At 49.5% G+C, this 23,817-nt stretch overlaps 1 protein-coding gene across 2 annotated transcripts in view; it reads right to left on the reverse strand.

The window, feature by feature from the left end:
• Positions 1–662: 662 nt before the first annotated feature.
• LOC122368259 (serum response factor homolog) overlaps positions 663–23,817 on the reverse strand; it is a 33,383-nt gene continuing 10,228 nt past the window's right edge. The window contains exons 3-6 of one of the 2 annotated variants that reach the window (XM_043342022.1): positions 4,877–5,018; positions 2,237–2,344; positions 1,525–1,638; positions 663–1,281 (exon numbers count right to left, since the gene is read on the reverse strand). In XM_043342022.1, coding sequence (XP_043197957.1) covers positions 1,541–1,638; positions 2,237–2,344; positions 4,877–5,018 — 348 coding nt within the window. In that variant the 3' untranslated portion in view covers positions 663–1,281; positions 1,525–1,540. Of the gene's footprint in view, positions 1,639–2,236; positions 2,345–4,876; positions 5,019–23,817 lie in introns of both variants that reach the window. The other variant, XM_043342023.1, reaches the window with a different exon arrangement.

Consider the following 23,817-nt stretch of genomic DNA (forward strand, 5'->3'; position numbering starts at 1 on the left):
TTTGCAAAAGGACATCATTGAGCGTTTTGCAGCACCGTTACTATATGTCACTTGGCTTCAATCGCGAATCAAAAGGCCTCTTTCGGCCTAACACAACCGCATTAGCATGACACCAGTCACGGAAGAAGTGTCATTTCGATCGATATCGGCGATATCAGCATCCGACCGAAACGTGAAAAGTAATGGTCTTGCGTTCAACCGTTTTGACAGTCCAAAAGGTTAAACTGCCACGGGCCCACCTAGCCAATTGTGTTGGTTTATCGATCACCTACTACCGATAGCTGTACGAAGTACCGACGGTTGTCGTTTGTCAGTATGTGCCACTGAAAATGACGCCTTCTTGACGCAAACTGACTGAAGTTTCGCATAAAACGCACTTAGTACGACTCTCATATAGTTCGGCTAATAGGTATTGTCAATCTGATTTGTTCCAAATGCAGCCATCTGCAGGCAAGGATTGTCCGTCATCTCATATATTTTCACTCAAAACTTAACACTGGACATTCGGTCTGTCTGCCCAGACTCGGTCAGATGCACGGCATACAAGTCATCAAACACTAGCGAAAAACTACTGGTCCAAATACAATGCTGCAAATCTTATCTAAAAAAGTTCACATCATAGTAACAAGGTTTGAGATTGTGAATAGCTGGCAGAACCTCTCACGGAGCAAACTTCATAAGTACATACTGGAATAATAATTAACCGTTCTAAAAGGCAAGTGGAGTAAGTGGACGTGACGTAGTATTAGCTCACAGAACAAAGAAAACCAGAAAAATAGTGTTTAATGTATGCTTATATAACAACAACACGATGATAAGTGAGCGTGACTAAAGGCTGAGCCAGATACGGGGGAGGTGACCTATAGTCAATGAGATGTGGTTAGATGGTGCACTATGAAGCGGTGTTATCTGAATACAAAGCCATGATGGGTTCCACCGACAGGCAGTATCACGGCCTCCGAAAGCGCTCAGCATTGGTCCCAAAACTGTCAACATGGCAGCATCTGCCGCGATATGGCACCAAGTCGTCGCTTGAGACGACAAACCGTAACAGCAGGCACTCACAATAATCAGGTCACTCTGGTCGTGCAAAAACATACCTCAGAGCTGCATTATTGTCGACAAAGTACCAGGTACAGGGCTCCCTCCTCTCCGTCCGAGTGACCCAGGTCACCGGGAGGTCACCGCGCAGGACCGTCAGTCCAGGCGGAAGCGGCGACACAGGATCACCGACCACAGGAATGTCCCAGGAATGTGTTCAGGACGATTCCCGGGATTCTGCTGGGAGGGGAAGGGAGCGGTCACACTGGGAAACTCCCGATGAGACATAATATTTCGTAACAGCGCCGCCGCTTCCAGAAACATGACGTCAGCGCTCTCGAGGCATGGCACGCACGCAGAGCTGAGGGGGACAGACAGTGACTGTCCCCACCTCTCCACTGACGCACCCTCCCCCCCCCCCCCCCTCCTCCGACTGCCGCACAGTCCGACACCAGGCCCCGGAAGACGAACGAAGATACCCACTGGGTGGTACGGCGGCTCACGCTCGGCCCGGCGGACCCGTCGTCGGCGTCCCTATGAGCGTGACACGCGACTTGGAGAGGTCGGTCGGCTCCGAGGCGCACGGCGGCTCGCCCGCTGAGGGAGAGAGTGAAATGAGGTGTTAGACTCAACCTGTCAGGGGCAGCAACTGGTGGGGGAGTGCAGAAAAAAATATCACCAGAATGCAAATACGTTTTATACGAATACGTTTTGATGTAGTTTTGAGCCATTCAACCACACCAAGTCACTTCAAAGTTGACAAACCGATTCCAATGCTTAACAAGCTGAATGAATCGTTTCGAGTGATTCCTATCAATCCAAAATAAAGTGCTTCCATATTCAATTGTCAGTTTTAGTCAAAACTGATTACCGATTTCATTGTCCACTCGGCGTATCACGGATGAGGGACTGTTGACCGGTCAGTAACGACCTCAGTTTGAGGGGTGGGGGTCAGTCAGTGCTAGTGATCGCTTTTGTGTGAGGGTGGGGGTAGTGTGTCAGTGGTGACCCGTACCGATTTCACAGGCCACTCGGCGTATTACGGATGTGAAACTGTTGCCCGGTCAGTGTAGAGCTCAGTGTGAGGGTGGGGACGGTGTATGTCAGCGGTGACCTCTGCATAAGGGGTGGGTCAGTGTAGAGTGTAGACCTGGGGGTGGGGCGATGCATGTCAGTGGTCAGTGGTGACCCGTACCGATTTCGCTGGCCACTCGGCGTATCACGGATGTGGGGCTGTTGAGCAGTACCAGACCCTCCGGCAGGGACTGTGAGTGGGACGCGGTCTGCAGTGGCGACGACCAGTCTGTAAGACACGCCACAGACACAAAGTCAGACATAATTAGTCAATGTGCAGTCGTCGATTCAATTGGGACAGTCACAGCTATTGGCACAATCACAGTCAAAGTCATCGTGCAGTCACATCTACATACATTGGCATGCTCACTGATGATACACATACATGAAACAACGCTAGTCACTGATGACACATTGGCACGCAGACTATGTCACAACACTAGTCACACATGACACATTGCCACGGTGAAATCTAGCACAGCAGCACACTCATCAATGACACATCAACACAGTTACTGGTGACACAACACTGCAGTCATACATGACACATTGCCACAGTTAAATCAGGCATAGCAGTAGAGTCATACACGACACACAAGCTGAACAGTCATATATCAAACAGGCAGTGGCATGCCACAAACGGCAGTAGTAGGTAATAGAAGACACACTAACAGTCACTGATGACGCGCTGTCACTAAATGATACGAGCCTGGGCGCACGACGTCCTTGATGGATTGGACGTTGGCTCAGACCGTGCCGTAGTTCAATGTGGGCTTACGCCTAAATTGGTGAGGACGCTCGACTTGCACGGAAGTCATACGGTGTATAGGTTGAATATGGCTCGAGGAACAATTACCGAACTTCAGCAGAATAATAGGTACTCTCCACGAGTTTTGCATACTGAACTTATGCTGAAAATCGTTTTTCTTTAGAATTCTTCAGCACGGATATCTGATGACAAAGAATGGCTATTTTCGCCCGGTGTCAGTAGGCGTCACATGTTTGCCATCCATCCGGTAGCTCTGGGCTGGCTGATACGCCGCCCCAATCGCTTCCGGCCCACCCAGCGCCCCTATCACCCCAACCCAACGTGACGTCACAGCCGAGTAGTGCGCGTCGCCGCCGCCAGAGGCGCCACCGAGAAGCGATAGGCACCACGGGCGACGCGGCAGCACGACGATAACGCTGCGGATATGGGGCGGGCACAGGGCACACTCAATCGGTACACTCAGTGGGACGCGGCTGAGTCACGCTGAGGTGAGTGTGTTGTGTAATGCACAGGGCATGACGCAGCACGCCTGGTTTCTAAGAGTGGTGCGCAGGCACGTCGGTTCGACACCAAGGGACGCCCGCAAGGAACAGTGGCATCGTCCGGTGGAAAATCACTAAGTAATCAGCGAGAAGGAAGCTGGGAGGGCACCTTCAGAATAACACAAAACTCGATGCAAAATCAACCAGATGACAGCAACGCTCCTGTACTGTTAGGTTAGTGCCCTGGGTTCCATTGGGGTTACTTGCTTCACCCAGTTGCACGCTCAGTGGAAGTGAAAGTCACGCAATGCATCAGTAGATCGCTATCAAGGATGAAAATCATCTCCAATACAAATCCAGGCAATTACTTTTAATCAAATAATTCATGACAATGTCTTACTATGCCGAGTTGCTAGTTCATTAGCACTTATGTTCGGCTCAGACGTCTCGATCCGCCATGGAGAAGCAGCGGACACTGGTGGCGACAACACATGACCAGCATGACATTCAAGAGAGAAGTCCAGGCAATGATAATAATAATGCTTCTTAAAAATATGGTCACACAGCAATCTCACTCCGGATTTGGAAGATTTATTACCGTTCTTCGACCGTGTTCGGGACTGGAAAAGCACCTGGGCTCGTTCACTATGATGAGCTGAGTTGACAATTTCACAGATGGCGGTGCCGAGCCGTCCGACGTGTTCGTTGTAGGTGACGCTCCAGTCGGCGAGCCACACCGTCATGGCTGGTAGGAGCAGACTAGTCTAGCACTGCAAACGCAGGTCACCTGCCGCTGACATCCCGAAAGCGAATCTGTATGACAAAGTCATCCCCAATAACTTGCGACATCCAGCAGGACCTTACACCATTCGACTGCCGCGGATGAGCGAACGATACTCCACAGTGTGGGACCACTGAGGAGCCGAATACGCCGCAATAGCTGTCACGCTGCTGTGCAAAGGCAAATACGATTATGACGGGCTAGAGGTCACTCGAACGTAATCGGTTTTGCCTTTGTACGGAAGTGTTGCACCGGTGCCCTGGCAAAGGTGGCCATTAGACCCAAACATCGGTCAAAGCCACGGGAAATCAGGAGGCACTCCACAGCCGTCCGGGTTACCAAATGATTGGGGAAGAGGAGAATATCACCAGCAGACGAAAAGAAGAATCCCGTCCGATGGAAAGCTCGAATGGTATTCGTGTCTATGATTTCGGATGCCCTAAATACGAATCAGTCTGGAGCTAAGGCCGTGCGTTTGTAATGCGCATTATCCTTCGCAAGATGAAATACAAGCAAAAAGTGCCACCATGCGTTCAGCCATGGTTACTTCCATATGGAGTAACTAGGTCTAGGGACTCAGGGAGTCTACATAGTTTCATCGTCACCAACCACATCGCCACTGAGCGTCCGGCACACGTCCAGACACAGCGCAAGCCGCGCCCCCCGCGCAGCTCACCTATGCTGGTTTGTTTGTTTATTTGCTTGTTTGTTTTCTTACTGCTCGCTCACCTATATGCTCCGCGGCGGTGGACGGCGTGGGGGCGGCGGTAGCGGCGCAGGTGGTATGCTCGGCCTCCGTATCGGTGCCTCCCTGCGTCAGGTCAGGTGCTCCTCCTCCCGGGGAAGAGTCACAGTCGCTGTCAGCCTCCTCCTGCGGCGGGCACAGAGTGGAGGTTAGACGGGTCACAGACAGGGGCGGCTCAAAAGACGAGTCACAGTCGCTGTCAGCCTCCTCCTGCGGCAGGCACAGAGTGGAGGTTAGAAGGGTCAGATCAGAGGGGAGGCTCAGGAGACGAGTCACAGTCGCTGTCCGCCTCCTCCTGCGGTGGGCACAGAGTGGAGGTTAGAAGGGTCAGATCAGAGGGGAGGCTCAGGAGACGAGTCACAGTCGCTGTCCGCCTCCTCCTGCGGTGGGCACAGAGTGGAGGTTAGAAGGGTCAGATCAGAGGGGAGGCTCAGGAGACGAGTCACAGTCGCTGTCCGCCTCCTCCTGCGGTGGGCACAGAGTGGAGGTTAGAAGGGTCAGATCAGAGGGGAGGCTCAGGAGACGAGTCACAGTCGCTGTCCGCCTCCTCCTGCGGTGGGCACAGAGTGGAGGTTAGAAGGGTCAGATCAGAGGGGAGGCTCAGGAGACGAGTCACAGTCGCTGTCCGCCTCCTCCTGCGGTGGGCACAGAGTGGAGGTTAGAAGGGTCAGATCAGAGGGGAGGCTCAGGAGACGAGTCACAGTCGCTGTCCGCCTCCTCCTGCGGTGGGCACAGAGTGGAGGTTAGAAGGGTCAGATCAGAGGGGAGGCTCAGGAGACGAGTCACAGTCGCTGTCCGCCTCCTCCTGCGGTGGGCACAGAGTGGAGGTTAGAAGGGTCAGATCAGAGGGGAGGCTCAGGAGACGAGTCACAGTCGCTGTCAGCCTCCTCCTGCGGTGGGTACACACTACACAGTGGAGGTTAGACGGGTCACAGACAGGGGCGGCTCTGTCAGACCGATCAGAGGGGCAGATCGGCCAGACAATCAGGTGGGTAAGATGGGCGGTGCGGTCAGACGGGTCACGGGTGGCTCAGTCGGACCGGTGAGATGAGTGAACCGAGTCACAGCGGCAGCTCAGTCGGACGGATACAGAGGGGCGGTTCAGTCAGACGGGTCAGATGATCAGCTCGGTCAGACGCACACGGCGGACACATATGACAGTGACACGGGAGACGCCACAGACTCGTATATTGTGACATAAACTGCGGAAAGACAATTGAACCGACGCGAACTTAACAGCAGAGGACCGAAGGACACGTCTGAGTTACCAGAACGTATAGCCTGCGATGAACAACGGAACGATTGCCGTCCATCGGCACCCACACCGGTCAGCTGTCGTGGAGCAATGGACACGAATGGGCCATGGCCGCAAAAGCTGTGCTTGCTACCCCGTCACTGATACGCAATTATAACAACGACCATCCGGCCGATGAGAACTGCCGGGCCTATCGGAGCCAATGAAAGGGTTGGTTTCTTTGAGCTGGGGTGGACCCAACAGGATAACGATAAGTAGAGTGGAAAACAAAAGGATAAGTATTTAGATAGGAACCTATGGCCTCCAACACAAAAGCGGACCATTTAACCCGGCAGTTGCTGGGGTATTTCGCCACCCACCGTTTGCTGGGGAGGGGCGTTAAACGCCCCCAGCCGATAACTCGAGAACCAAAAGGCGCAGCGAAACGCACGAGGCGGCAAACGAAAGAACGCGACAAGACGCTTCAGATGAATACTTTTAAAGTTGAATTTTGAGGTTACAGGTCGGGTCAAGGTCAGGTCAAACACCTGAAATCGGGCTTTCAGTAGCATGGACTTCAGGACTTCGCAATGGGCGCCTCTCGTCATAAACTCTGTCAAAACGGTGCACAATCCATCATACAAGGCTTACAAGAGTGTCAAGTCCATGTAGGGGTCAGTCAAGCATAGGTCAGGGTCAAGGTCAGGTCAACCGGGTAGGCACATATCCCCGAAAAGCAAAACTGATATTGGCAGCCTGTGACACATGTTTTAAGGGTAATTTGGGGCGTAGAACACGATGGTGACGTTCATTTTATCATATGTGTACGTGTTTGGCTCAAAAAGTTCAATTTAAGAAATGCATGTATCATGGTCGTGAAGTAGTCACGAGAAATTGCCAAGATTCAGTTCAAGATTTTGGAAAATACGGAACGATAATCAATAATCGAAGATAGCCATTCGATTCTTCATGGTATTGGCAGTCTAATGGCGTTTACGGAATGTCTGTATGTTTATTCTGTGATTTTATATGATATTTTGAACATATGCCGCTTTTGGTCGAAAACTCAGAAATCATGACGTCACTAAAACCTCGATATCTCAAAAATTTTCCAACCGATTTTTTTGAAACTTTGTCACAATAAACTTCCAACATTTCCCTACAGGTACCTAAAATTTGGCGCGCCTGCGGCGCGCCGTTTTTATGCTATGGTCCGGCAAAAAAAGTGGGGGCGTTTAACGCCCCCCCCCCCCAGCAACTCGCGGGTTAATAATAAACTCTGCTGTGGTGGGATGGATGCCAACTATGAACTAGTGATTTCAAATACGGAAAATTTGGAAACCGATAGCAAACCAAATACCAACCGAAACAATAGGAATAAACCAAAAACGAAACCAAATTGTAAAACTGATAGAAATACCAACTTTTTCCAAATACGGCGCACCTTGTACATAAATGATGGTTCCTGATACCAACAAAATACCAAATGCATGAGGTTTGAAATACGACCTAAATACCAAGTTGGTATCGGTTTGGTATCGGTATACCAAAAAGTTGGTATCCGATTGACATCACTAATACCAACCGTCTACCTTCCAGCCTCAGGTGGGACAGACACACGGGCTGCGAACGGAAAAGCTTATCAGTGGCGCACGGGAAAATACGCTAATTAGGTACCAGCGATTACTGTATGCCTGGCCTATTCAAATACATTAGCCAGAGGGGTGTGGTAATAACTGGTGTAAGCAAATTGACCACGGTCAAAAATGCATTACCAGAATGCACTAAAGCCAACATTTTGGGATGGTCTCGTTCCTAAGTCGGCTAAGAGCTTCGGTCCAGAAAATAAATTTATCGTTGGCATACAGTAAAATACATACCAAACTCGGCCGGTGATAAATTTTCAAGACCTCAGTCCTTACTGATTTTTGAACTCGGCCTTCGGCCTCGTTCAAAAATTCAGTAAGGACCTCGGTCTTGAAAATTTATTTACACCGGCCTCGTTCAGTGGACTGAGGTCTTGAAAATTTATCACCGGCCGAGTTTGGTATGTATTTTACTGTATGCCAACGATAAATTTATTTTCTGGACCGAAGCTCTTAGCCGACTTAGGAACGAGACCATCCCAAAATGTTGGCTTTAGTGCATTCTGGTAATGCATTTTTGACCGTGGTCAATTTGCTTACACCAGTTATTACCACACCCCTCTGGCTAATGTATTTGAATAGGCCAGGCATCTCCTCGAAACTCGAAAACTCAAACTCCTCGTTCCTGCATTCTTTAATTCATTCATTATCCAAGTGTATTTGTATCAGCAGAAGAAATTAAGAAAAAATAAAACAATCATCCAATGCCAACATGGTGGAAAGTGTGATCAGAAGGCCGAAGGGCAGGATTAACAGGACGGACAAAGGGCCGGTAGTAAGTATTTTCTCAATGCGAGTAAGTTTTTTTTTTGCCAGCCGAACCGCTTGCATCGGTGGAAGTTACGTGTGAGAAGATTGAAGTTTTTTATTTCTTCCTGCTATGACACCTCACATCGCTACCACAAAAGGCACCCCACTTTGTTTTCCGCTCGTTCACCATCTACCCTTGGCGTCACCAGCCATCCATTAGCCCATCGTGACTACACCATGCCCGATTTGGGCCGGACCGTCTTGTCGGTCACACGGTCTCCATTGTCAGCTTCCCGCAGACTCCGCCCCCCGACTGCCAGCTGACCAATCAGCGCGCCGGCAGCGTCCGGCCCAGCCGAATACGGTGATACAGTGAACCCAGAGGGGCCCGAGGCGCTGCGATTCGGCGGCGGATGCTGGCGGCTGGGACATCGGGCAGTGATGGACCAGAAGCGGTGGGGTGGGGGATGACACAGGGAGCCGCTGGAGGTGGACCACGCGCAGCGGGGCTTTCATCGAGACAGACAACGCGACCAAAAATCGACGGAGTTCTTCGGTCGAGGGAGAGCAGAGAAATCGAGGCTGCGTCATGTCATTCGGCAGTGTGAATGGTGATGTGCTGTGCGTGAGAAAATCTGCGTCGGTTGTGAGGTGCAAACCAGTGCTCAAAATGTGCCACATCGGCGCGTGAAATGGTGATGTGGGTAAGCACGGGAGAGTGTGAAGGTGTGATGCGCTAAGTGGGGAAAATGTGGTGTTTTATAGTGCATACGAGATAACGTGACAAGTGTCGAGATGACAGTTCAAGTGATGGAACGGTGCTGTGCCTGTGATCATAACGCAGCGACAAAGGCAAGACCGGTCTTAGAAGGGATATGGCTGCCGAGAACGACCAGCCTTCTCGGCATCCCTGTGCGTGCCATATCTTTTAAAGCTGTTCTCAAACCGAAATTTCCTATGCAGGTAACGGCAGATTATAGCTAGACCCTTCATTTTGTTTTACGTGACGCACTTTCCCCTCCACCTATTTGCCGATCAATAAACTATCCGGGGTGGGGTGGGGTTCTTTGTGACCGAAAAAGCCGCATTGATATTTCCTATCCCGGAAAGATTCATACCTATTCAAGCTTCGTAAATCGTAACCAGACAATACGCAGCATGACGCAGTGCGATGAACAAAACTTCAAATAATAACTGGCCTAGGGTAAAGGCCGAAGGGATATCAGGCCTACAATACTTGTAAAACAAGGGCACGGTGAGGGCGAATTAGCAATCGGTAAAGCTTTGTGCAAAACGCCAAGTGACCGCACAGTTTTGCTTCAAAACACCTATTATTCGTCAAACGTTACGACACGCAGTGCTTGGTAGTTGGTACCCGATATTAAAGGAACTATCCCACCTTCTAAAATGTTGTTAAAACCAGTTAAATTGTGCCCGACTTTATAGACTGGATGACCAGGAACACGGTTCTGGCATTTATTTTTCAGTAAACATCTTAGGCTTCCCATATTCCAAACACAAACTTTCAAATATGTGACGTCACAGTCCAAAATTACCTCCTTCCCCAGGCCACATTACTGTCATAAAGCCGTGATTCTTTTTACTCTGTAGGCACCACAACAAAGTTCAGACCAAGTTTTAAGCGATTTTTCAACGAACAAACCCATTTAAATCAGAATGACTAAACGAGGTGACGTCACACTAACGGTCGCTCCATGTTGAAGATAGGGCCTTGCGCAAGGCCCATTTTCAAATGAAGGGAACGAATTTCTTCAACACCAAGAGGCCGCGGGGGTTGCAACCTAGATAGATAGTGGTTTCTGAACCTCGCCGCAAACTTGGCTATCTCAACTCAAACCCCATGTTAAAGGTGGGATAGTCCCTTTAAGGGTTCAGGTCAGACGGTGACCTCTGAGGTCAGGTCAAGCAGCCCAAGGCACGGGTTCGGTTTTTGTGTAAATAACGTCGCCAAAAATGGCCGCAGAGCTGCGATTTTACGTCATCGTGTTTGTCTAGGTCAGATGCGTCGAATGGTACACGTTTTGTTCAGGTGAAGTCAGCTTAAGATGTTGACCTCGGGTCAAGGTCAGGTCAGAGCCCCTCAGGTCACGAAACTGGGCGAAAAAGATCATATCGCATATCATTCGATTCGGAATTCAGGTCAGAGCCCCTCAGATCACGAAACTGAGCGAAGGAGATCATATCGCATATCATTCGATTCGGAATGTCTTCCCGAGTCCATTGGTGGCTTTCCTGACTAGCTAGGCTCAATTGGATCGGGAGTTATTGTCGAAAAACTCATATGACCTTAGTGACGTCATAAATGACGTAACGCAAGGTCAACAAAGCAAAGATGAAACATCGGACCTTGCATGGAGTGCATGAAATCAAGATTCCGTTTACTTTAGATAATTTTAGATCATTCCCGGCGCTAAAATAAGTTACCATATTTTTCCTATTGACTTATAATGGTGAGGTAACGTGGCTGATCTGACCTCAGGTGACCCTTCGGAAAAATCCGGGATATACAATTACAAGTTGTGGAAACTCTCGTGGGTACTAAGGGTCCTGTATATTTTCAAGCCTCTGTGATAGCTCCTCTGGCATTGAGGGCGTTGCGAAATTGTGATATTTTCGACGATGCAGAAGTTTACTTACTCGTACCTATAACGTCATGGGTCAGTGACCTGGTCCGACGTGACAATGCTGTTAATGTTAGAAGATCCGACTTGAACCAAAGGTCAGGTATGCGGCCAAATTTTCAGCTTTGAAAATTGGCCGCATACCTGACCAGGGGGGAGGGCAGATTCTGCCCCCCCCCCCTGTCTAACTTCCGAACCGATGGTCGTAGAAAGACGGGGAAAACGGCAATCGAAAGCTCTCAACAAGGCGGATCTCAAGAGCCTTTTTTTTGCTTAAGTAGGTCAGAGGTCAGGTCAAGGTCAGGTCAAGGGTACAAAATGCAAGTTTCTACAGTATCGGCCTTGCACCGTAGTTGCCGAAGAATGGGCTGAGACTGATTGCCCAAAACGTGTTTTTAGGCTACCAAGACAATATTCGTTGCATACAATATCATGCAAAGGTCAAGGTCAAGGTCAGGTCACCAAAAACGAAATATAGAAAAGGGCATGTGCGACACATGTTTAATGGGTCATTTTGTTCATAGAATTCAATAGGCACACTCAATAAGTGATATGGACCACATCTGGATGAATTTCAGGTCGAGGTCAGGTCGAGGTCAGGTCAAGAGAGATCAAATTTTGAAGTTGGTTGTTAAGGCCTAAAAAGGTGTCAATCTGATGCAGTTTTCACAGCGAATCGAATGGTGCCATTTTTGTTTCCGTACGAGGACTAGAACTTCCATAAAATCCATTAAAAAAATTATGTGTCGTGACGCCATAAAATTTTGAATAACTCCCACATTTTTGAACCGATTCTTCTAAAAATTGGTATGTAGGTGCACATAGAGCACTTCTCTGACATATATTCCGACTTTTTCGATACACTCAAAATTTTGGATTTTATAATCATTTTTCCGAAAAAAGTCAGTTAAAAAAAGGGGTCCAAAAACCAAAATTTTCAACAAACCGAGATAGCCATTTGATAGAAAAAGAAGAATCACGTATAACCTTTTTGTTACGTCTTGATTCCTTTAAAAATGAAGATGTTAGCGGCGTTTGGAAATTGATGTACGATAAGGTACTGAAAGTTTGACGTCGCTGGCGTAACGCGTCTAGAAGTTATTGGCGAAAAACGGGAGGCGGGGGGGGGGGGGGGTCAGATTCTGCCCCCCCCCCCCAGCGGGGCGCGGGATATAATATGAGGCGAAGTCCAGTGCTGATCTGACCATTGCACACGGGAGGCAGATCAGCACGAATCGGGACGCGGAACGTCCCTAGTGGTATTGAACGGGGACGGCACAGCTCCGGTATGGAACAAAAGTCTAAAATACGCTGGCTTATGAGCCGACCAGGGCCTCGTTTCATAAAACTCTGCCGTAACTTACACCTTTCCGTATTTCACACCCTTTCAAACTACGGAGCGTAAATTAAGCCGTTTCACAAAGCCAAAACTGGAATTGTTTACACCTCCGTAACTAAGCACATTTGCGTAGTTACCGTAATTTATCAAGTGTCCTACAAATTACAATTTCGTGTCAACACTAATTTTTTACGAGAAATTATAAAACAATTATGTTGAATTTTAATCTTAGAAATTATTTATGAAAAAACAAAATTGATATTGATGACCATCCTTTATTAAATCAATATATTAAGAACAGCAGAAAGCCAGCTAAGCAGAAGTGCCTTACTACGAAAGTGGCGCGGCGCGGCGAATAAACAAAATTCCGATAGCTGCCACAAAAAGCGACTGGTACAGAAGATTTGCAGTTTCTTTTTCTCATTTTGGCTGTTCTTTCTTCCTCACCGGGCTCAACATTATAAAATATATTAAAAATTATCTTCGAATCTTCACATTAATTTAAATTCACGCAACATTTTTGTGCGTAGTTTACACCACTGATATCAAGAACTTGATAAAATATTTGGCGTTAATTACGTCGTTTTATGAAACCCAAATGGCATCAATTGGTCCGGATTCGAACATTTGCCGTAAATGAAGCTCCGTAATTTCGATGGCGTGAATTACTCCGGTCTCCGGCTTTATGAAACCGAATTGGCATCAAATACGCCAAATCTGGCATAATTGACGGAACGCCGTAAGTAATTCCTTTTATGAAACGAGGCCCAGGACGCAGACGGGAACGCACCAGATGAGCACCACAACATCAAGCACATATCGAACTCGTAAAGACCAGCTGGACACAGCGAGCACAGGCTCGATCACCGGACCGCACCAGCTACCAGCACAAGTACAAACACAGCCACGACAGATAGACGACCGAAAGCAGGCAGTCACAGTGCACGAGCCTGGCGGACGGGCAGCAGCCGACCTGGGCGGGATTGCGTGTGTGTCGGGGGGGGGGAGGTCAGGGTTTGCAATGTAAAAGTTCTCAGAAGAACTTCGCACACAATGTCTATGACGACGTCATAGGCACTTTCTAAGACGAGCCGTAGACTTTATGCATAAAAAAGAGGAAGATAAAATCAAATATAGTTACAATCAGTGAGGCACCTTTGGGAGGTGACAAACAGTCTGAGATTCTGCCAACGGACTCAGTCGACTGACCGGCGCAGACGGTCCTTTCGGGGATGGAGCCACAGCAGATGGCACCCGCTGACACAGGAAGTCACTCTAGCAGGGGAAACTCGCTGACGCAGCGCTATTAGTCTATCCGCAATCACTCCCGCATGTACAATCTGCAGGCTGCCCCATCCTCCCCGATTCAACTTATCCACGAACCGAATCCACAAGCACGACTTCGGCCTGCGCTCCAGTCACTGAGCACGAACATTTGCTGACCACGGGCCCAGTCGGTGGTCACCGAACGCCCGAGATCAGCGCCCATGTGCGATAGGTAGTTGCCTCATTGTGACCCAGGACTAACATATGGTGGAAAAGTAGGATCGCAGCGTGAATTCAGTTCAAGAATGGTTCAGTTCAAGATAGCGGCCAACTGATCTGGGGACCGACCGCAGGTGTCGGCCAACACGGGCCGCAGTGCGAGGAATCCAATAGTCCACACCAGCGTGCGTCCCAACTCGCACTCGTCGGGTCGTATAAAAGCTGGTCGGGACTCGGGACATGCCTACTACCGCCAGAAGACAGCTAAAACGGAAAACCGTACTGACCACTTCACAGAAATGTGTAAACAATACCCAGAACGACTCTCTCTAGAACCCAGAACAGGCATTCTCAGGGGTTCGGTCCGCTAGAACCGAGGTCGACGCAGCAAAGGAAGCATCGCCCATCACGGCGGCGTTGCCTTCCGCCTACGTAAGTCCTGAGACGTGCCTGAGGCCTGCCATTTAACAAACACATGGACAGCACCGGGGTAGATACGATAGTCGATTGCAAACCGGTGCAACACGTAATAAATAGCATGAAAGTGATGTCGCTCGGTTCGGAAAGAGCAAAAACGAATATCTACCAAATTTCATCGAAAAATATTCACCGGTTTTCAATATACAATATATGTATTAGACTTTTACTTTTGTTTACTTTTTGGGATCTCCGCTGTTCCTAGAGACTTTATTTGAAAGTGCGGCATTTGTTGCGCGCAAAGCAACGTATACCACCGCGTGCTACAAAACGTTTTAGTCAAACATTTAAAAATCGTTAGATATCTGCGATGACGTCACACATTCAGAGGGGTATTCCTATGCATTAGCCCCTCTGAATCAAAATGCTGCAATTTTGAAATTCAATATTTCCGATTTAAGGCATTTCTCGATGTTGTGAGTGCCGAAACCGGTAATTGTGAGCCAGGGACCCCATTTTGGCTATCTCAACTCAAATCTAATGTTAAGGTGGGAGGGTCCCTTTAACTTATCAATAGAAATCATACCGAGATCCATATACGCCGATTGTACGCCGGTTTGCCATACACGCGGGCATGGACGTCGTGGAACAACAGCAAACCAGCCAGCAAGAGCAGGACCTCGCGTCTGCCGAAAATAGACAGCCTTACGGCTTAGCCTTCATTAGAGACCAGCTGCCATGAAGCAGCTGCATCGGAAAGTGTTCGGACCGGTCCACCTCCTCCCCAGCACAGCCTCTGTAAAAGGCGCGGGGTATTTAAATCCAGCCTGGCTCAGAGACTCCCTTATTAGGTCTCGTGATGGCCGACAGACGTGGGCCGGCGTCCAATAAACGTATCCGGTACTGCCGCGTGAGGAAAATGAATGAGCCTCGTCCTTGTGAGCGAGAATGAATGAACTCAGGACTCGCGAGCGAACACAATAAATGAATCTGGTACCGGTACGTGACGAAAATGAATGCATCAGGTCTGGGCGCGATTTGGAAAAAAAGCCGGACTGAGAAGGGGAAGACCCATTCATTTTTCTCTCCTAGCGGAAGAGCAAAAATGAATGGGACTTCTCCTTGGCACACGAAGTGAATGAATAAAAATCCCGTCTTGCTCTTGAGTCACGAGCGAATAAATGAGACGTACGCTGAGAAGGGACGTACATAAGTTGGGAACACCTATCCTGGCACGCGAAAAAAAGAAGCAAGCCTACCAAAAATCCCCAAATAACTGCAGCATCGACTGCCATGCAATGAATGAGAGAATACATGAATAAATGAATAAATGAATGAATGAATGAATGAATGAATGAATGAATGGCGTTGGTTAACGCGAGAATACGTAAACTCGTGGTGTTATAGCGCATTAGAGATTAAATTAGCTTCGGAATATGTATCCCTATGAGTTGGGCATCTCCGTTTTACAGAAGGCGCCAGCACAACTCGTTCTCGTTCATCGAAACTCTGAATGACACTAGGATGCATCAGTTCGTCATGTGTGCATGTTTGCTTGCTTAGAGTATGTGCAGGCACGTTGAGGCGCTGTGCAGTCACGGATAGGCGCTATAAGCTTCTCCAGACGCCAGTGCCGGCTGTCGGCTCCGTGCGACACGTCACAGTAGCACATGGATATCGGTACGGTCGGGAATTGCATGGGGGTCATGCATGTCGTCGATTGTGTATGTGTATGCTTCAGGTCGGCGCAATCAGGTTTTGTATGGGAGCCGTGTGCCGTAGGGCTTGTGCGTTTTAGTACGATATGGCATATGATCGCCGGTTTCTGCAGGTAAGCCGGAACGTAGTATGGTGAGGAGTAGGTGCATCGGTACTGCACGCAATGGTGTAGCAGAGCTGGGGTATTCGGCGTGTCTTTCGGTCCAGCACACTGCTGTGTGGAACCTAAATATCATCCCTGCGATACGGTCCCATATCGGCGGTCATCCAGCACGCCAGCCGCTCACTGCTGACGCCACAAACGTGGTTCGACGACCAGTTTCTGCAGGTAACGGAGCTGCCTGTCAACAGCGCGCCGCCATGCGCCCGGCCCGTATATGGAGTGGTCACCAAGACCGTCCTGAGCGATGGACCAGGAGCTGGCGACCGGACGGAGCGGACGACACTGTGCGGTATTTACTGACCGACGTCGGCGCTTCGGCGGACGGGCGACAGACTGAGCTGTGTGTGCTGAGAAGCACACACACTACACAGGTCAGGATAATGTCATAACCAATCTGTCAGGATAATGTCACTGTCATAACCGCCTCTGAATATGCCAGTATCCGACGGAATGATACCTATCCACTTTACTTTTCAATCCTGGTGAAAAGTTTTCGATGTCAGCTTTATCAGTCAGTGACGTGTGTGGCTGTGCATTACGAATGTAGCTAAAGGGATTAATGTCATAAATTTGTTAAGTGAAATGTGTAATAATCGGCAAATGCGTGCCTTGTTACGCAGGATGGCATCCTGTCTGCCCAATTTCCACTCCATGACGTGTATCCACTTCGGATACACTTGTTGCATAGGATACCTACGTAATTGCTCCTAGAACGCTGTGATGCGATGAGGGTTGCCAAAAACCGTGAAGACTGACAAAGGCGTGTACGCATGTTCGATTTAACTTGATCTGTAACTGTATACATTCCAAAATAATAAACTACGATGAAGAGCTCGAGCCTGTTTTCTGAATGTCGTCTACCGCCAGAAACTCTTTTCACTATCCAGTTCCGTTCCCTCCGTGGTAAAACTTACGAGCTAACTGGGTAACCGGACAAACGCGTGTCAAAGGAGCGCAGCCGTCAAAGACTTCAACGGCAGATATAAGAGCAGCCACATCTTACATATTTGTGGTTTGAGCAGAGTAAAGGCGACGAAGCCATTCATTTCACCGGGCAGGTCCCATTTCGTGGACGACGGAAATGGACACTCGCTCATCGAAAGAATTCGGAGAACGAAATAACGCACTGTAAACAGCTCATATTGAGACTAGAAAGACGTCCACGAGCACAGCCGTCAGAAGATTCCTGGTCCGCGTACTATCACAATGCCCAATCATCACATCAGCTCGGAAACCAAAGTGGAAATTATGGACGCTATCTCGCGTCCGACAGAAAACAGTCGAAAGTTTTCTGGTGGCATTGTAGTTGTCTATCTTATGGTGACTTCAACTTAGCCGTCTCCAATGACCTTTTCCCGAATACATGCATGCCTTTCCTTTGCTCCGAAGCAGCTAACAATTGAGTATTGCTGCAAAAGCCGTGCGTTCTTTGCCGAGCGCATGACGACATCCGTTGCTGCGCGGAAGCATATTTCCATAACTTCCATCCTTGAACCATGCAGTACCGAGTGCTCCCAATAAGGCGCACCTCCCTGTTTGTTGTTATGGAGCTTTTCTGGATCGTATTCCCTAGTGCTTCTTTGTCACTATTCGTTGCAGTCTCTGGTGCTACTTACTACCGTCCGATGCAGTCTCCACGCTGCGCGGTGAACTCAGTTCCAATTGGTGTTACGCTGTAGTAACTACTTGCAGTCTCCTCAGCATTTTGCTCCCTTTCTATGCGACAATGCAGTCTCTCACAGGTTAACCCTCGCATGTGTGCGGCGTTTGCCAGCTTCTAATGTGTAGGGGGGGGGTCGGTTGGACCCCCCCCTTGCCGTTTGGCCCCTGGTCGAGCTAGAGCTTCGCGGAAAAAAACGAGCGTGTTGCCCGTGACGAGAGGAAGCCGATGATACCCAATTTTAAGGTCTTAGGTCATTGGTTGACCTTCCAGGTCAGGTCAATGACCCAAAAGTCGGGAAAATCGGGACCTGTTAGAAAGTCGTAAAGTGTGGCTGCTAAGGGGTTTTTCGGGGTGCTGATCACGAATATCGTGTTAGTTTTGATCACAGATGATGTCTTGAAGCATTTAGACCAGGTCGGGTCAGGTCAGGTCAGGTCAACCATTAGGCGTCGTGACGGGTATTCGTAGTACGTGTCAACCGCCTCTGACAGCTTCGTAACATGTTACGAAGTCACCAAAACTACTTCGTAAATGTTCAAATGGTTGCTAAATTCGAATTCAGCTCCAAAAACTAGCCTAGAAACATGTAAAACTCGAAAAAGTGACCCGAGGTCACCCGAGGTCACCAAAGGTCAATGACCTGACCTGACCTTCAGGTGACCTTGACACACACGGGAGTAACATCAAATCACATGTTTGAACGTTTGAAACCACGAAAAGCTTGCAAACACGCGGCTAGTGCGAGCCGACATACGCGAAATCGCGATTCCGGCCAAACATGGTCTCGGAAAAGAGGTCACAGGTCAAAGGTCATTTGGGTCAGGGTCATGAAATTTTCAGGGTAGGTGTGAAATTGATCAATGTGAGGGTACTGAAAGTTTCGTCGCGATCGGCCGCTTTTTACGCGAGTTATTCGCGAAAAACCATGGGGGGGGTCCATCCGACCCCCCCCCTACACATGCGAGGGTTAACCCTATTAGTGGCAGGCTCCTGGCTACCCCTATTAGTGGCAGGGGGGGGGGGCTGTTTACGACCCCCCCTTGATATCTCGAGATCTAACGGGCCGATTTTCAAAATTCAAACGGCATTCGACTTCGCTCAACGTGATCTACATTTCTAAAAAAAAAATTAAGAAAATGTCAAAAGGGGGGTTGAGGGGGGTAAAAACGGGCAAATTGCAGATACATTTTAGACTGCTTATCACGGCCAGGTTTCTGAACCAATCTTAACGCAACTTTTGCCGATCGATAAAGAATGAACCAGGAATTCACATGGATCCTAAAAATATGCATTTTCAAAAATCATAGGCGGATACAGATCATTGAGATTGGGGGTACACAAAAAGTATAGCAAATAAGGTTTTTGTTGGTACTGTTTCTAAAAAGGGTGGTAATGGTCTTGTTATGTTACAATTTTCTTATGAGAGAACGACTACAATTGTATTGGTCATGCATAGGCGGTGTCAGGGCACCTATGTTGGGAGGTAAAACATAACCCCCCTTTTTGGACGCCTGGATCCGCCTATTATAGCAAAAACGTGTCAAAAGAGGATGCACAATAACTTTGTATATGTTATCACATGATAAAACTGGTGCATACAGTTATAATACATCAGCATCGTGATCATCGCCCAAATGACTCGCTTCACGAATAGGACCCCCCAATTCCCAGTGCTCTGGAGCCGCCCTTGGTAAAGTTATGAACTTGAAATTTTCAGGGAATGTGCCCAATTTAGTTTTAGGAAAAGTCAGAAAATTTCAGCATCGTAGCTTCAGCGGTTTCGGAGATATTCCCGAAAAACCTGAGGGGTGGATGAAAACAACCCCCCCTGCCACTAATAGGGTTAAAACGCAGCTTATCAAATCGCTTGAGGCCGAGAAACCAGGCACCGAATGAGAACGAGGGAGGTGACGGCGATGCTGCTACAAGGGGAGAAGACGAATCTGTAGACAATGCAGAAGGCACGAAACTCCGGACACTGTTCCTCTCTGAAAGGACTGACAGGCATTGGGACGGTGAGGGCAGTCGGAAGACAGCAGCGGCGGACGGAGAACTGTAGGAGGACGACAGTTGGTCTCGGTCGGACATAGAACGACAGTCGGTCCCCGGTACGCGGAGAACAACAGCCGGCCTCCGTCGCGTCGACCCACAGCTCCATACACGGTCACGGATCCGGCGGAGACAGTTGGTCCATAGCTGCTCGCCCGGTGACCGGCCGTATAAGGGCGGCGCGCGCCGGCCGGCAGCAGGACACCATTCAGACTGGCTTCCACGGCAGCCCACTGAGTCAGCGATGATGGCCGATAGCCGGCGCGACCCTTGTAAGGCGCGACCGGCCGCCGCGGTGCGGGGGAGCCGGTCGGCGGCCGGCGGCCCGCCTCATATGGCTGCCGTCGGTGGCACATGGGACCGGCACGTGTCGCGCGACGCTGCCCGGCAGCCGGAAACGAGCGGACGCCCAGCGGGTGCTGATGAGGCGGCCAGCGCGCATCAGTCGCCGCGCCGAGGGAAGGAAGCGGCGATCCTCAATCCTTCTCTCATCAGAGCATCGTGCTGAGTAGCGAGGAGCACACCGGTCCACATTAAACCTTGCACAATGTGATCTTACCGAAACGGGTGATCATCTCATCACGACCATCTGCCCTCGCCAGCAGCAGCATATGATCACCGCGAAACAGACGCCCGGCCAATGCATAACAATGAACGAGGAAGTCAGTCTGAAGCCCTCTAAAAAGGCAGTCCACTCAGAGGAATGTGCTCTCAATAACTAGCAGCCTAGTTTTGGTTCCAAAAGCAGCCAGCGCTAAAAAGCGATGTTCACTTTCGCATAATGAAATCCTCTCTGAAACACACCGAGATCTACAGAAAAGTATCTTCAAATTACTGAGAGGCGAGAGCTGATAGAGTATCGAGCTTTTACGCACAAATAAGGGACGGTGTCCCTAACTGTTGTCCATTAAATCAGTCGTCATAATCCGCATTCCACCAAAGCTACGCACACTTCCATCACATCTCACTCTGTGCAGTTTTTTTTTTCTACTAATAGTCCGTTACCCATGATCAGGCAACCAGGAGTGCCCCCACCCTCAGTCCCAGCGACGCACAGAACCCTTACGTTAACACCAAAATAAAAATCAAAGTTGAAAAGTCGCGGCACTCCCTGCTAAGAAGAGGAAAAAACATAAAAGAAGCGGCGTTGACTACGTATGATATTATTTAACTTGGTTAGTAGATACAGAGAGCCATAGTAGTTAATGCCAAATCTAGCATCAACTGTCCGCTAAGGGTTCAATCGTACATTGTTAGTGAGGAACACGCACACACTCACTTGGAAGGGGACATTAGTGGGGTAAATCAGGTCTGGTCTAATTCATGCATGTTGTCTTGCCATCCCTCCCGATGCCCTCCAGCTAAGCCGAGCTTGTTGCAAGAGAGTCATCGGGAGAGATGGGGCCTGATATGGTGATTATATGCGAGCAAACATTTCCATGCCAACACTCTCCCAGTCTCACACTCCTGCGGCCCGCCTGGCCAGGCCAGGGCGGTATCATTCACCAAAGTTAAACACCTCCCCACGGGAAGCCGTATCTATCCCCGGTCCCCCACTGCACCCTGTGGTGGGAGCATCTCTCCGGACAGCATGCAACCACCAAGACACGGCCATCCGTCAGAGCCCGTCACCTGTTCTGACACACGGCTGGCCAGAGCGGACAGATGAGCCCAGTGGCCAGTGTCGGGTGTTGACAGGTCGTGTGTCGAGGGCGCGACAATTGACAGTCGCAGACAGCTACCAATGAAGCATGGGTGCTAAGAAGGAGCCAACGAGAAGGAGCCAACGAGAAAGAGCCAACGACAGAAGACCAGACCCTCGTCAGTTTAGGATAAATAAGATGTATAAGTTTTTCCTTCCTTGATGCCAAGACAGTTAAAAACAGTTCCTCCGATTGAAGATGACAGAAGCATCAGTCGACAAGAGCCACAATCTGCACGATACAGCCACACGCTGCAGATTGGCATACGATAGAAGCTAACATCTTCGGGACCCAAACAGACCTACGCAAGTTCTTTATCCTGGTCAGCAAGCATACTCTCCATAAGCTTCGAACATCATAACTGAAAGCGGCAAGCCTAAACGACACTCTCAGAGACATTGCCAAGTAGCAATGCCTCTCCAGTTACGGAAATATCTGCAGCAATCATATTTCGCTATCCGTGAAAACCCGTTGGATACCATGAAGAGGCCTTCTTGCATCACCATACGGCCTCCACGCCATCCATATGACATAGACTGACTGTCCACAGATCATGGGGGGGGGGGGGCACCGCCAGCGGTCTCCGCCGCAGTGGAGGTGGTAGCAAGGCTGCTCGCTGGGTGGGGCAGGCAGGCACGGAGGCTCGGTGGCACTGTGCACGACATGGCTGGCCGGCCCCTATATGGTGCGGCGAACGGGTGAATGACTGGCCACGAGCGGTCAGCGCTCTGGTCGGTGGCCGTGACTACACGCTATCCACTGGCCGGGGGCTCCGAGCAGATATTGGAGCTACGACGGATTGAACAACAGAGACCTTCCTGAGAAGGTTGTGGAAGAATGACAGCGGGAAGAAGACGCCGGCTCATACCAGTGAACACAGAGGGGATAGAAATAATCTCTACCGGACGACTTGCTAACGAAATAACGAGCTTGATAAGCAGAATTGTGCACTTGCTTGGACAGTAAATATCCAACGAACAACCCAATCAGCAAGCGGGTCCCGACACCCAAGGCAATATCAAGCATTAATCAATTAATGTCGTTCCACTAATTATTTCGTTTTTTTTCGGTACATAGACATTTGTCACAGCCCGACGCCTTTGTGCAAATAATAAGCACTTCCAACCGTAGAAGCCATTATGTCCAACAATGAAACGTGCCTCCCAAGGACAAGGTAAACTGAATGACTAGTATGAAATGTTGACCTGGCGTTGAGCTTAGGCTATCGTGGGATATAATCGCGATTGTAACGTTTCAAGCCTGCGAAATGTGTTACCCCCCTCCCCCCGAGGGGTATTGCCGCCTGTCACGTGGTCGCTATGTTCAGGAGAGCTGTGTATTGTGCTCGGTGGAGAACGACAGCAGGGGGCCAGCCCAGGCCGTCCACCACCGATTCACATACAAGCACAGCGTAAGCAGCATCAACAACCGTTCACAGAACACACAGCACCGTAGCAGGCACGACCAATCGCACCAATCACAGACGCAGACTTATGACCGTGTGATAATTACACAGTACAAAACGGTAGCAATGCCTGGGTTCATCATTTCGTTGAAAACCGCAGCAGGCAATGAATAAGCACTAACAAACTAAGAAAAACACATTTTGCCTCCGTCATTATACGATCTAAAGTCATCTAGCTACATGACTATTTTTCCATATGGCACAATTATTAGGCAGCGGTAAAAGCATGTAACATCATAACTTATAAATAGATCCCAGGTCATTAGTTCCCCCTCTTTACCGCCGGGGCAAGGGGACACACTGAATCTACAGACTATCAAAGGCACTCCATTACGTATAAACTAGCGGAGGTAAGCCCGAGCCATCCCACTCTGGTGGGGGACCTTAGAAACACTCCAGCCATGTCTTGACTCAGCCCGAAAACTCTGGGTGCGTGATAGCCCAGCACGGTGAGATTCTGCCCTGACGTACCACCACGGGTGACCCACCAACTACCATTCTGGAAAGCACCAGCCCACCCTGGGGTCAAACCCGAACCAGTCGGAACTGCACAGCCCTCCATTCCTCATACCGTACTCCTTAGACTGCCCGAGCTGGGTATATCCTCCCCCTAACCGCATCTATTGGTCCCTCCCCCGCAGCCCCAGGGG

This window comes from Amphibalanus amphitrite, unplaced genomic scaffold, assembly GCF_019059575.1.
Source record: "Amphibalanus amphitrite isolate SeventyFive unplaced genomic scaffold, NRLGWU_Aamphi_draft 000934F_arrow, whole genome shotgun sequence".
Classification (NCBI taxonomy): Eukaryota; Metazoa; Arthropoda; class Thecostraca; order Balanomorpha; family Balanidae; genus Amphibalanus; species Amphibalanus amphitrite.